This window comes from the organism of the source record quoted next, unplaced genomic scaffold (genome assembly GCF_019419815.1).
Source record: "Pyrus x bretschneideri cultivar Hongxiangsu unplaced genomic scaffold, Pyrus_bretschneideri_v1 Contig63, whole genome shotgun sequence".
NCBI classification, from domain to species: Eukaryota; Viridiplantae; Streptophyta; class Magnoliopsida; order Rosales; family Rosaceae; genus Pyrus; species Pyrus x bretschneideri.
The window spans coordinates 84834-99182 of record NW_025999802.1 but is presented as its reverse complement, the minus strand read 5'-3'; the positions used below and the strand labels follow the sequence as shown (position 1 = coordinate 99182).

The 14349-nt window shown below is 38.1% G+C and overlaps 2 protein-coding genes across 2 annotated transcripts; both read right to left on the bottom strand.

Annotated features, from left to right (window-relative positions):
• Positions 1–278: 278 nt before the first annotated feature.
• LOC103943276 lies at positions 279–5933 on the bottom strand. Its single transcript, XM_048573139.1, has 2 exons — positions 5727–5933; positions 279–1904 (listed from the first exon to the last, which is right to left on the bottom strand). Exon 2 carries the CDS (start codon positions 1864–1866, stop codon positions 520–522), a length of 1347 nt encoding a protein of 448 aa, XP_048429096.1. The 5' UTR covers positions 1867–1904; positions 5727–5933; the 3' UTR covers positions 279–519.
• Positions 5934–6844: 911 nt separating this feature from the next.
• Positions 6845–13410, bottom strand: LOC125472078 (phytochrome-associated serine/threonine-protein phosphatase-like). The gene is made up of 10 exons (XM_048573141.1): positions 13213–13410; positions 11994–12140; positions 11814–11881; positions 10149–10206; positions 9306–9416; positions 9106–9156; positions 8636–8779; positions 8400–8495; positions 8244–8315; positions 6845–7290 (listed from the first exon to the last, which is right to left on the bottom strand). The coding sequence occupies exons 1-10, from the start codon at positions 13291–13293 to the stop codon at positions 7207–7209; spliced, it is 912 nt and encodes a 303-aa protein (XP_048429098.1). The 5' UTR covers positions 13294–13410; the 3' UTR covers positions 6845–7206.
• Positions 13411–14349: the final 939 nt, after the last annotated feature.

Genomic DNA, 14349 nt, shown 5'->3' with positions numbered 1-14349 from the left:
AAATTTCATTCATATTGGTACATCTGGAATGCGATATTATCATACATTCAAACGGAAGGATGAGTCAAATATTGCAGGGGAGGGGAGGGGATGGGAAGCAAGGGGAGGCAAGGGGAGAATGCCAGCCAACTTCCGATCGAATTTCTCACTTTGGAAAATGGTAAATCCATCTTCTCTTTAAATGCTGGGTTGGTGGCAAATGCTTTATACTTACCAGACTATCTATCTGAATTACTTGGGTTGCTTTTGATGAAAATACCAATTTGAAACCACTCAACTCAACTGAAAACAAACATGATAACTTGAGAATGATGGCACCAAACATTATTAGTTATGACTACTTAGCCAGTGTAGGTACCAAACACCAAGAAAAACATCCACACACACACACACACTAGTGACTGACTGATACACGTATACATGAAAATACGATGAAGCCTCCATAGGAGGCACCCTTTATTTAATTATTGAATGTAGATACGCGGTGCCTAAGCATGGCGATGGCGATGAAGCCTCGACCTATCTGACAAGGCCCAAGTTGAGGATGCCCCAGGAAGTTTGTGGCCAACTTCTCTCCTTTGCCTTCATGAGGAGCACCCTTGCCCAAGCAATCCAACCTTCCCAAGTCATCCGCTTGTCCCAAGCACTCCCCCATTCCAGCATCAGGGTTAGCCCTCTCTCTGCCTCCCTCTCCGCCTCCTCAAACCTTGCTTCTGTCAAATAAACCTGACCCAACACCACATGCGGCTCCCCAATAAAGGGGTTCTTCTCAACACACCTCAACAGCAACTCCTCAGCTCTGTCCTCCTCGCCTTTCCTTCCCTGTTTTTGAGACGCATCACAAACAGCTTCCCAGTACAATTCCCTTGCAGCCAATTGCTCTTCCACATCCAGAACCCTTGTGCATTTGTCAAACACCGGTGGCACCACCAGCTCGATGTCTTCATCTCTACATTTGTCCGTTGCGGCATTCTCTCCTCCTCCACTTCCAGCAGTAGCATTAGCAGAACTAATAGTTTTCTTCTCTTGGATAAACATCTCCTCCTCTCTCACTATCAAAGTGTACACTGCAGCCATCCTTGCTACGGAATTCATCCAAAGCCCTGGCTTGCCATCGCCGGGCCACAGAACTCCATAGTTGTTGCCCCTGAACTCGAGGCGACCATCTTTGTTACCAAAGAGCTCATCCTGGAAACCAAAGAGTTGATCACTGAAATCTGCCATTGTCATCAGGACAAACACTGCAACTACCCTCCTCGATACCAACACATCTTCCCCAGTCTTTATGTGCTTCACTGTAACCCCATTTGCAGGAACAAGACTCTGCACCTTGTTCCTCCAACTCCAATTCGGACTTGTGGCTTCCGATTGGTTCTGCAACTGCTGCAGCGACATCTCTGATTGTTTGAGATGCTCCACGAGCTCTGCGTCGGTGTAGTGGAACAAAAGGTCGTCATGGATGAGAGGCTGTCTGGGGATAATGCAGAACAAGTGAATCAAGCGTTCCGCAGCCTCCCCGACATGGGCGCGAACCACTTCGCGGCCTGTGGAAGGATCAAAGATGGCAAGGTTGACATAGGAATTGGAATAAGCGGAGTGAAAGAGGCCGCAGAGGCAGACAGAGTCAGGGGCCTTCCATATCTTGAGAATTCGGTAGATGTCAACCAGGTGTTCGAGAAAGGTGCCGTGCTTGTGCCAGCACTCGCCAGCTCCAACTGAGCGCAGGACGGCCACCAGAGAAGGCAGATTTTTGTCAACGGACTCCAGCTCACCCCGGAGGAAGGGGCGGGCCGTGTCCAGGAGGCTTTGGAGGTAGGTGCCGCCATGGCTGCTCTCCGACGACGGTGTTGGTGTCTCGGATGGCATAGATTTGATTGATTATAGCTGGGTGGCGGGGTTTGGTTCTGAAAAGAAATCCACTCAAGCTAAGGAAAAGGAAAATTACAGAGAGGAGCACAAGAAAATTGTATACGGCAAATGGAGGAGACGTAATCAACTTTTGGTTTAACTTTGGTTGGTTTGTCGGTCTATTCTGTTGGAATTTAGTTAGTAATAATGTTATTCTTAATTAATAAAAAGATTGTTAATCAATAATCAAAATGTTGACTATAAGTTGGACAGCAGCATCATTTAAATTAATTAGCATTTAATTAAAATATTAATTAATAATTAAGAAAAAATTGTTAATTAAATGATGATTGTGGTATATGAGATGTGACAGCCAGTTCCGGATTTTCGAACCGTTGAGGTGAAATGACGATTTTGCCTCTATTATGGTTGTTTCGTTATGTGGTTGTTTTTGGATGTTGCTTGGCTGGTTTTGGACCACACACACTCTCTCACACCCCCTCACCCTTTTCCCTGTCCTGTATCCCTGTCCCGAGCTCTCTCTCTCTCCCCCCCCCCCCATTTCTATCCCTATATGTACGGACACACCCAAAAACCATTGAAACCTTCACAGATCGAGGAAACAAATTACATATTCGTGCTCGTGAGGTCCTTGGGAGTTCAACCATACCCATTTCAGGTAAGGATACCTTCGTTTTCACGTCGAACTTGGGGTACCTTGATTTGGTCACTGTTCATGCACATGTTAATTCTTGTGTTTTTGGAAATTTCAAGCTTGTAGGAAGCTTGGTGAGGTCCTTAGGAGGCTCGGGATGGTTCGTTTGAAGGTTTTGGACGTCGGGATCATGAGTTACAAGCTTGGCCGGAGTTGTGGTGTTTTCCCGGCTAGATTCTGTGAATTTTAGTGCTTAAAAGTGGTATGGATTTGTTCCTCTTGTTATAAGCTTCATTTTGGTACCAATTTTGTGAAATTTGGTTGAAAAACGAAGAAGTTACAAGGTTTTAAAGTTTTCCCCATTTTTCGGAGCTGGCGACGGCGCCGGAGCTTCGCCGGAGAAGATGACGGAATATTCCGTCAGTTTGGACGGAATATTCCTAACGGCGTTAACGGAATCCGTCAGAGTTAACGGAATATTCCTGACGACGTTAACTGACGCCGTCAGTGTGCCATGCACGTGTCTGCGCGTGGCCGGCGCGTGTGGTCGTGCCTTGGCCGACGCGTGGGGGCCCGTGCGGCGTCAGAAAATTTTTCTAAAAATATGGGGATGTTCCTGAGGTTGAGTAGATCACGTTGATGTATTCATGCACCTCATTTGAGCAATGTATGAGAAGTTATTTCGTGATGTTGATTATGTGCTTTAAAATTAACGTTTTTATAGTTGTTTCGCATATAAGTAAGACCTATCCCAAGCATGAGCGCGGTCACTCGAGGCAAGGGGGTTACTACCCTTCTACATATCAATGAGTGGGTTTTTGGTTTTCCATATATACCTATATACTTATACTTTTCCCAGAAAGTGAAATGAAATGTTTATTCGTTTATATGACATGCTTATTGTTTGCCATTTATTTACGCATTATTAGTTGCATATACATATGTGTGTGTGTGTGTGTGTGTGTGTTGGTGTTGTGGACGCACAGGTAAGTGCCAGGTAAGTTATGGTTTATGTTTATGTTCAGTAGTGATTTGAGATGTATAGAGAGCTCATAACCTGCACCCCCGGTGTTAATGCTCCTGCCCAGAGTTGGGCACAGTCATTCACGTGATGTTCACCTCCCGCACCACATGCTCATCTTGGATCCAAGTTAGGTGCACAGTCCTGTCGTACAGACCACTTTAGGTGGTTCCGACTCGTAGGTGACCCGCGATTATTCGCCCAGCCTTCACGTGATCGTAGCACTTGAGCGTACTTATATTACACCCAGTCCTGTCGTACATACCACTTTATGTGGTTCCGACTCGTGTGCAGGTATAGTTAGTGAGATGGAGATTTGAGCTCTAGATTCAGCCGTACAAGTCACGTTAGGTGACTCCGGCTGACAGATTACATGACATTGATTTGACATTACCTGAGCACTTGCATTTTATTTCGAGGCTTTTGGCATGACATATTTCTGAGCATGACTTATATATATGTATATCCTATTTTTCTGGGAAGTATACAGGTTTTACGGCGAGGGGTTAGAATCTTGTTTATGAAATGGTTTTTGAAAAGCTTTGTTTTTGCCCACTCACACTTTTCGTTTTGCGCCCCTCTAGGTTCTAGTTGGCTAGTACTTTTGGTGGCTCCCCAGAGGATTTTCCCAGCATATATGACAGATTATCACCAGTGTAGGACCACCTTTGGGTGTGTTTTTGTAATGTTGTTTCTTCCGGACTGCATTAGGTCTTCGTGCTCTAAACTTTGTTTTTCACACTTACGCTTGCACATGTATGCTCTTACTTTGTGTAAAGTTGGATTTTATTTATTCGTACTTTTATTATTTTATTAGCTTCCACACTGTGCACATGATTACATCACTTCCACGTGACGGCCAACATGCCCTGATCTCGATCGGGGTGTGTCATGAGAAGTCACATTCTTCCATCTAAGATTATTTAAGTATTTTAATTAATAAAAAGTTTAAAATTAAATGATGTAGCTTGTCCAACTCATCTGCCACCTAAGATGGTAAAGAATTGTGGTATAAAATTATAATAAGAATATTATTACTCTTTAGTTATTTCGTTACTTTTGATATATATTCTTCTTTAACAACTTTTCCATGATAAATTTTCTAGTGTGTTACAAACACAATTCGATACACCAATTGTAATAATATAATTGATCAAATTTTTTTTTTTTTTAAGTTTTCAACTATTTGCATTATTATTATCGGATCGTATTCTTAAAACATTAAAAAATGTCTCATTCTGCATGCGTAGTCATTAAAAAATCTCATTCTGCATGCGTAGTCGGGATTTGCGCCTTAGCTTTTGTCTATGCAGTTTTGATTGTGATATGTATTATATATATACATGCCCTTTATCTAAAGGAATTCCCGTTGTGTTAAAATAGAGACTAATTGTAACCCATCTAAATCGAACTTCAACGATCCAAATAATTTATTTTTTAAGTCTTTATTTATAGCTCATCTTTGCAATATATTAACCAAATTCAAAATATTTGAGACATCCAATGAAGTTCAAAAAATTAACGAACATTATATTTTAAAAAATATTAAAATTTTATGGGATAGAATGGGATTGGTAAGGAGGAATGTCCGCACTAGGAGTCATTTCTATTGGGCTAATACTCACTTTACTACCCTCTTATATTGTGATTTTCAAACTTCCATCAACTTTTTTTTTTTTTTCTAATTTTAAAAAACATAAAACTAAAAATTAAAAAAATAAGATGGTTATCAAACGTCTCTACACGAAAAGACAAAAAACTTGATGCACTAAACTTTGATGGTAAAAATCGAAACTTTCTAATCAAAAGTGTTCTATTTGAGTTGAGTCAAGTGGACTGCACCGATCTAGAATTAGAACCCGAACTAAGAAAATACTCATTTTCTTCTCTTTCCGGAGGCTTATTTAGTATTCTACAGGCTTAGTAAATAAAAAATAATTTAAAATTTCTCAATGGGATGAAAATTGAAAACCAAAATAAAAAAACTTAAAAACTGAAAATGAAATATTTATTAAACGCCGCTCCCCTTAATTAACCTTAGGAAACATTAAAAATCTGAACCCATATAAATTCACAGGGAAATCAAAACGCACGAAAAAAAATTGGATCACAAATTGTCAGGTACAAAAGGATAAATTACAAATCCAAAAGAAAAAAAAATTCACAAACAAACTAAAACTTCAAATAGGTGGAAGACCGTACCTTGAAAAGGGTATACGCACAAAGCTCTTCGAGACTGATCCCAATTCCGACGTCGGTGACTAAAATAGAGTCCAATTATAAAGGTTTTGCAGCATCGATGGTAAGATATATCAGAACAAAACAGCCAAAACGCAATTTATACGTTTGAACAAAACGCCGACAAATCAAGGCTTCAAGAAATCGACCCCTCCTCTGAAGATGGAGGGAGGGCGCAACCAAAATCCAAACAAAAAAAAGGGTTTCCTTGGCCAGTATTTTGCGAGGGAAAAGATGGAAGACTCCAGAACGAGGTCAAGCTGGAGAACAACAAAATATAGACCTGTGAAATAAAAAAGCGAATCCAATAAAAGGACCTGCTTATCTGCATACCCTTCTATTTGTGGATGACTTCGTTAATATTTTATATCATTATTATTTTTATAAAAAAAATTAATATAAATTATTGACGAAGTGTAATGTACAAAATAAAAAAAAGAACGAAAGTGAATAGGAATGGAAAGGCGAGAAGCCCGGTCCCCAATAAAAAATCCAGAGCATGCAGCGAAACGATGACGGACGCGTCGAGAAAAAGAGCAAAGGCGTCTTTTCGCTGTAGCAAGCAGACAACAAAACGTTGGAGTGAGAAGAAACAGAGAGCATTTCCGATATTTCACTGTTCATAAACAGTGAAAAACAGTACAAGGAGGAACCCAATTTTGGCATATGTAGAATTTCTGCGTTTTCAATTTGGCTAATTATTTATAAAGAAAACTAATGAAAAAAATTTAAAAAATTTGAGTTTTAATAATAAGTACAAAATAAAAAGTAAAATAAATAATACCACAATTGACTTTTTAGTATAAAAATATAATTTTTCGTTAAAGTAAACAGTACCGTGAGCTTTTCGTTAAAACCTCCTTATTTATATCATTTGAAATGCAGAGACAAATAAAACAACTCGTACATAACAAAACTCTGTCGGATGCGAATTTTGATTCGTCAATTATAAGGGTTAAAATATGTATCCATTCCTAAAAACAAAAATGTATTCGTAAAATCTAGCTGCTAGAGAATTATTAATTACGATTACTTCAACCTCCACAAGAAATACACGTCAAAAATAAATGTAAGATGCGAACTGAAATGGGACATAAGCGTAAATATCAAATAACAGAAAGCTAGTTGTAATTCGCGCATTGCTGCATAATACACTAGACATGAACTGCAAATCGGGGCAGAAATGAAACATAACGAAATGAGTCGGGCAAGGATTAAGAATTGAATAACAATTAGTAACCTAAAAAGTAATACACAACCCATGAATGTAAAATAGTGTAGCAGCCAGACAGACCAGATGGAAAACCTACAGTCAAGCAGAAAGGAGATCCACCCAACAGCGACTGACCGACGTATTCAAGTTCTTCTCTGTTCCAGTACTCTCAACAACTATACCAAGACTTAAAATGATTTTACAAATGACGCAGGTAATCACTCCAAATGATCATAAGAAATAAGGTACTCCTGTCCTCGGTCCTCTCATCTGGTTGTTCTCCTCTGTTTCAGTGAAAAACTTCACCTCTCTCTCCTGTTTTAAACGACATAACACCAATCATCACAAACGCTATGGATTCTATTTGATGTAAAAAATTACAACAAACGAAAGAGCTAGTTTCAGGTGTACATGGCAGCAACCAGACATGGAAATAGACCCATTATGTTAGTAAATGGGTTTAATGGGGTAAGGACCATTATTTGTCCTTTAGTTAGTGGGTTATGGACCAATGTTTTGGCCCAATGCCCATCCCTACTCATCCATTGCACTTTCCAAGAAATATAAATATAAATAATGAAATAGCCAAAAACTCTGGGACCAAATGAAGAGCAATATAGCACAACTAATACAATAAGCAGTAGGGGTCTGCTATCCACACACCATTTGTTAATTTATGTCCATTGATCTTCTTCAATTCATACGATCTGACGGCTGAAAACTAAAAAGGTGTGGGAGAAGTAAAAAAAAAGTGTGTGGATATCATACCCCTATGCAGTAAATGTCTAAAAAGTAAGGCCTCAAAACTAACATGCCCCTAAGCTCTAACTGAATGATTGGATATTGAAAACTGAGCTTCACTTCTCTCCATCACCAAAACAAAAAGTAGCATGGTGCATGGCTTAAAGTTATTCTCATGCAAGGAACATATGGACTTCTTTTTATTTTAGAAGTTGGACGTGTTAATATGGTTGACCGTGAGTTTATAACCTCTCCAAATTAGGCATTGATTTAATTCATTCCTTCTAATGATCCCGAACCAAGTATAGCTACTTCAAAAGTTTATATGTTCAGAGTCTAAAATTGAGAGATTCTAGAAGATGGCAATAACCCTCAACCAAGTGGTTCAGACGCTAGAAACAATCAACGTTAAATATGCTATGCACAAAGTCAAGGTGACAAAAAGATTTCCTAATTACACATATCATAAAAGTGAGTCTAAAAGTTTCCATTAAGTAAAAGGCAGTAGGCAAGCTAGTAATCTTTACCATATTGTCGTTAAAACTCAAGATAGAAGCTACATTCCCACAGCGATAACAGTAATTTGGTGCAGACCAGACCTGCGAAATTCAAGAACCAAACTACTCAATCAAACTTTTAGAATATTAGGAAAAAAAATCAATGAAAGAGGTTCGAACTCTCACAGTTACAAGGCCTTTATCTTGAAACATGTACTTAAGACCTTCTTGAACAAGTTGGTGTGCTCGACAAACCAGATCTAGATTATTTATGTGGTTGAACTGCAGAAAACAAGATTTTTAAGCTTTACTATGGGTGTGATGTGTGTGCGCGCCCGTGTGTGTGTGTGTGTGTGTGTGTAATAGAGATAGAGAGAGAGAGCAGGGAGTATCCTACTTGATTAGTAATCAGATCTTACTACCTCAGAAGTGACTCTGGACCCAAACAGCCAACCTGCTCCTCGTGGACTTACTGCCCACGTTTCAATATCTTCAGGATCGCTCCACATGAGATCACAAAATGGCCCCTCATGTGGAATTTCACAATTTCGCTCAACGACCCGTATCTGTTAAACAACAAGGTATGTACAGTGATGATGAACGAAAAGGCATGTACAGTGATGATGATGATTCATGCAAACGGAAAAGCAAAAATAAACAAAAACTTCTTTGAAAGCAAGGTCATAGACATGTAGTTCACATGGTAAATCATGTAGTTCACAAGGTAAAGCATGAACCCAGTGATCCAGAATCCAACACTAACGGAATCACTGCTTCTTTCGATCGTTTAACACGCATAACTACACAATCTAACAAATTGTTAGCAACATGCATGAAAAACATAAATGCTTACATATATGAACAAAAATAATACAAATCGAAAACGGTTTACCTGATCAATTGTTCGGATGTCAGGAGAAAGTCCACCATGGACACACAGCACCTGGGATGACAATCCACATAAAACATATTTACCATCCAAAAGCACGCAATCAAAGTTACAAATATGCATATGCACAGAGATAGAGATAAGAGATATATGCATACTAACACACACACACATATACATAGACGAGAGGGAGAGAAGGTTACAGTTCCATCTATAATTGCCGACAGCGTCAAATAGTCGAAAACATCTGTACAATACCGCCAGGCATTAGCATTTCCATACTTCCTCTGGCATTCGTCATAAAAGCCATATACCTAGCAGGGATAAAAAAAAATTAATTGATCAAGATTGGTCCTACCAACAATGCCAGTAACACAAATTCATGCACATACAGTTAAATAAAGGGAACTTTAACAAAAAGCTCCCGGTACTGTTCACTTTAACAAAAAACCATATTTTTACACTAAAAAGTCAATCCTGGTACTATTCACTTTACCCTTTATTTTGTCCTCGTCGTTAAAACTCAAGTTTTCAAGCCTTTTTCATTAATTTTCCTTTAAATAAATGCTGCTAGGGCAGTAACCTCCTAATGAGGTCCATCTACTGAACATTAGGATCTAAATTATATATATGCCCCTGGACCTCCAACCTATCCTGGGAATAAGAAATATGGCAACAATAATATCTGGGATTTCTTACTCGGATTCATGTAATTCATGTATCAACTCAACCTTTTGCACGCAACTCTTGCAATTCACTCCATTATATTAGGCCTCCATTACATGCCAAACCAACAAGTCCATTACACTGCACTATTTGAGTATCGTAGGCACCAAGAGTACACTAAAGTACCTCTGAATACACTAACTGTAATTTCATTCCAGCCACCAAAAGCTTTAACACAATAATATTCAAAAGAACAACATGTATGCAAAGAAAAACAACATTGAAACCCTTCTCCCAATTTCAGTATCTAACAAAATTCTAGAGGGTATCGTCAATAATTGTCTGTTCCAAAACACTATACAATCTATATAATATCATACCTGGGTAAGTTGCCTGCTTTCATGATTACCACGCAAAAGGGTAATATTAGCTGGATATCTATAGCCACAAGTAAAAGAAGAGAACATTAGCTACGAGAAGAAAAACATAAATATCTCATAAATATTGAGATTGTCAACAAGAGAAGGAAAAAATTAAAGCAATCTAGCATTCAATTCATCGTCTCCTGATGTACATAATAATTAAAGCTGCCTAATTTTTATAGGAACAAAAAAGCATTAAAGGAGATCCATTCCAAGGCTCTTAAGAGAACAAAACTCTAAAAAGCAATGGACAAGATGTCACCCGACCAAAAATCTAGAAAGCTCCAAAATGCACCAAGAACCTAAAAAACATAGGCAAAGGAACAGGAGCCACCAATAAACAGATGCATTCCGATTTAAAACATAAAAAAAGTACCATGAAAGAAAAGCCATCCCCAGACTCTTAAGAGATCAAATCCCATACAGATGTTTAGAAGCAAACCCTCTCCCCCAACTAATCCACCTCCTCACCATCACATTGTCAAACATCCTTCTATTCCTCTCCCTCAAAATTACCAAAAAAATAGCCATCACTGCACATCTTCCCAGACCCATACCCTTCTTCCTCCACCCAAAAAAGCAATGATGATAACCCGAGAGAGAGAAAAGAGAGAGGAGAGACAGAAGAGAGAGGAGAGAGGAGAGAATAGAAAGTAGAGAAGAGAGAGAAAGAAAAAGGAAGAACGCATACAGCAATTTAGCCCTTCATTACCAAACAGACCAACGTTGGGTACCTTGGTGTAATGCGCTCAACTGTAAGCTATGAAATATGTGAAATATGTGTGCATCTATCTATAGTTATATACTATGATGCACGGACACTTCTGTTTGGTTGCATATCCCGTATCCAATATTTGATCTTGATCGGAAATAATACTTGCCCAATACTCTCAGATACTTGTCGGATATGTTTCATGGTCAATGGACACGGCTTTGACTTGATGGATATTCGTATCCCACATGTGGGATACATGTATCCGGCTTTTAGGATAGATTTATACTTTCAAAAAAGATAATGAGGAGGAGAAAATTAATAGGAGACATCTATAATTGAAAGTTGATGAATACAAAGAGCTTCCCTCTAATTAAAACCATGAATACGACTCTCACACTTCTTCTACAGTATATAAAGAGGATTAAATTTCCAACTTTTTTTCTCCAACAACTCAAATGAACTTGAATTTGAATGATGAATTATGTTTTAATTTGTATAATTTTCTTGCTACATATATATATTTATTTGCCGTATCCATAGCATATCGTATTTTAATTTTTTGATATTTCTCATATCTCTGTGTCATGTCATATCACATCGCTGTATATGTATCCATGCTTCATAGGTTATATATTATACTCTTCACCAATTTATAACATAAAATGCCATAACTGATAGCTTCCAAAACTCTTTCTTATTACTGAAATTATCCATTTAGTACTGACCCAAATGATAACTAAACCATAGAAGACATATCATAGGGCTGCAATGCACATCAAAGGCATAAGGATATGGTGCACTAGTACCAAAACACTAAAGTAGTGTGCATGACTTAAAGTAATCATTTGAAAAGTAATGACCTCATTATTACAACACATTCTTCCAACAAAAGTCTAAAAAATTTGTACCTCGCCTTAAGAAGCAAAAGGATAGTGAAAACTTCAAGGCTATTGTACCCTCGATCAACAAAATCACCCTGCCAACAAACCAGGAATAAATTACCACCCCTAGAAGACACCCAAACGATGTATTAAAGATGACGTTCAGAGATTTTATCAAATTTAATAACAAAAAAATACAAATAATACCATAAATATGTAATTTGTCTCTGGTACATGGCCTCCAGTCTGGAAAAGTTTCATTAGGTCGTGGAACTGGCCATGAATATCACCACAAACTGTGACCGGACTGTTTACAGGTTGCACATTGGACTCCTCAATAAGAACCTCTTTTACCTGTGATATAAAAATGACCAACAACAACAATGAAAATTATAAATCTCCTCTAGATAATAAAACCTGAAACTACCACTCATGGGACTATTTATATTTATTCATAAGAAGATCAACATCACCAAATGAAAACATAGACAATTAGAAAAGACCAAAGTCAACAACCTACACAGCCACAGGAATGTTTCTACATTGCACTTTGAAGAATAAAACTGATCCAAACATTTTCAATAACTAGCTTTAACGTGTGAGTGCAAATATTATTGTATGATCCCGTTATAAGTTACCTCCCTCTCAGGACATTCGTGTGGGACCCACTGTTATATGGTGAGACTCACATGATATGAGAGGGAAGTCAGAATTGACAGGCACAAGTGTACGACCGCTGCAGATGTTTATGCATGAGACATTCATATCATCAAATCCAGCACAAAATTTTGAAAAACTTACTATGTTTACTGAGCAAATCACAAAGTAACACTAGACGTCCAAACTAGGTATTTCAGGTGCAGGATTTCGGTAGCCAAAAGCAGTTATCTTTGCCAATCAAGTAATGGACGTGTAATGAAAAAAAGATTGTTGTAAACTATGGTGAGCACGACTAAGAGTGTTGAATAACGATCACTATTGTGTAATGAACTGAACCGTAACATACTCACTCTGATAAGCATGGAAAAACCTAGACATATGCAGGTAGGGAGTAGGGAGGGGAAAATCAAAAACAAAAGAAAGATGATTTTTTTTTCTCTACTTTTAAACAAAGGGGGTATGTATTGAAATTTGAATCTTGAAGCCCATCCGTCTATTAGCTACTCAAGCTCACCAGTTAGTCAAAGGTCGCTTGTGAACAAAAATTGAGTGAACAAGTTACATTCAATGGTCGAATTTTTAAGGAAACAATATAGAAATCGGATTCCCAAATTGATGGAGAAATCAAACGGATTAGACAAGGCGATTACAAAAACCAATTTGAATTTAACAGCGACCGACCAACTCAGATATGCGTAAAAACCCTAGATGTAGAATTGTAGATAGAGGAAAGAAAGAGATAGAGACTAGAGAGAGAAATACGGACGTATTCGCATAGGAGTTGAAGCTCGTCCTCCAAGAGATGCTGTCCTTCCTTCACCTTTGAGATCCACTGGTCCAAATCCATCTCTTCTTCTTCCTTGTCCTCTCTGTTTAGGGTTTCAGCAACAAACCCAAATGAGAGACGAAACCTACGAAATTACACGAGCTGCGCCTGCGTGAGTTGCAAAATATGCATTTACCAAACGGATGGATCTGTCCTTTTATAAAAAAATAAATAATTATTCCATTGTTTCGTTGAAAAAGGCCTAAGACCATGGTAATATAAAACTTAAAAATATTTAGCTTAGAAACAGTTTTTCTGCTCTAATTTTTCTGGTCTAAAATTTTAGTCTGAGATTATCAAATAATGAATTAAGGCTAATTTTTTTAATTAACTTTTAAAAAAAAATGTAGACTATCCTAAATTAATAATATGAACATTTTAACCTAAAAATATTTAAATTTTGAAAAATCACTAAATCAATACATAAAAATCATGATAAACCACAAAAACTTAATACAAACGACATTTAATAAACCACATAAACTTAATAATGATATCCACCATCTTGACTTGGTGATGGACTTGGGTGATAGTCTTGAGATGAATCATCATCTTGAAATATACTCGTTCATAAAATGTCTGTTTGCGTATCACGTAAGTATTTCTTCCTCTCTGAAGTGTATTTGTCGAGGTCTTCCATCATCAAATTAACTTCAAACCTTTCTTACTCCCTATCCCCTTCTTCCTTCATGGCTAAACGCATTTGGGACGATTCTTCTTGCCGAGAGATATGATTTTCGTTCAATCTTACCATTTCGATAGCAAATTGTGCACATATCGGATCTTGAGACTTCCTTTTTCTCTTTGTTTCCTTTTGCTTATCTCTACCTGGAGGCCTTGCGAAAGAAGAAGTTGGGGTCATTTGTTCGACACCTTCATTGTCAGCAAAACTCACACCTTCATTGACATCATTTAGGGGTGAGGCTTCACTATGAAATAATCTTCCACATTGTTGGTTTGCATCGGTTCCCCACCTCGGACAATCCTTGAGGATGTTCCAAGCATGATGCAATTTAATAGCTTGATTTTTTGGTGTAGTTCTTATCTTGTAAATTGTCATTGCTTTGTCACCCTATG

Excerpts from the sequence above, each read along its gene's own strand:
- LOC125472078 (XM_048573141.1), bottom strand. The coding sequence starts at position 13,293 with ATGGATTTGGACCAGTGGATCTCAAAGGTGAAGGAAGGACAGCATCTC. Across the intron at positions 11,882-11,993 it reads AGACAAATTACATATTTATG|GGTGATTTTGTTGATCGAGG; the intron begins GTATTATTTGTA and ends GTTTGTTGGCAG. Across the intron at positions 8,316-8,399 it reads AAGATAAAGGCCTTGTAACT|GTCTGGTCTGCACCAAATTA; the intron begins GTGAGAGTTCGA and ends TGAATTTCGCAG.
- LOC103943276 (XM_048573139.1), bottom strand. The coding sequence starts at position 1,866 with ATGCCATCCGAGACACCAACACCGTCGTCGGAGAGCAGCCATGGCGGC.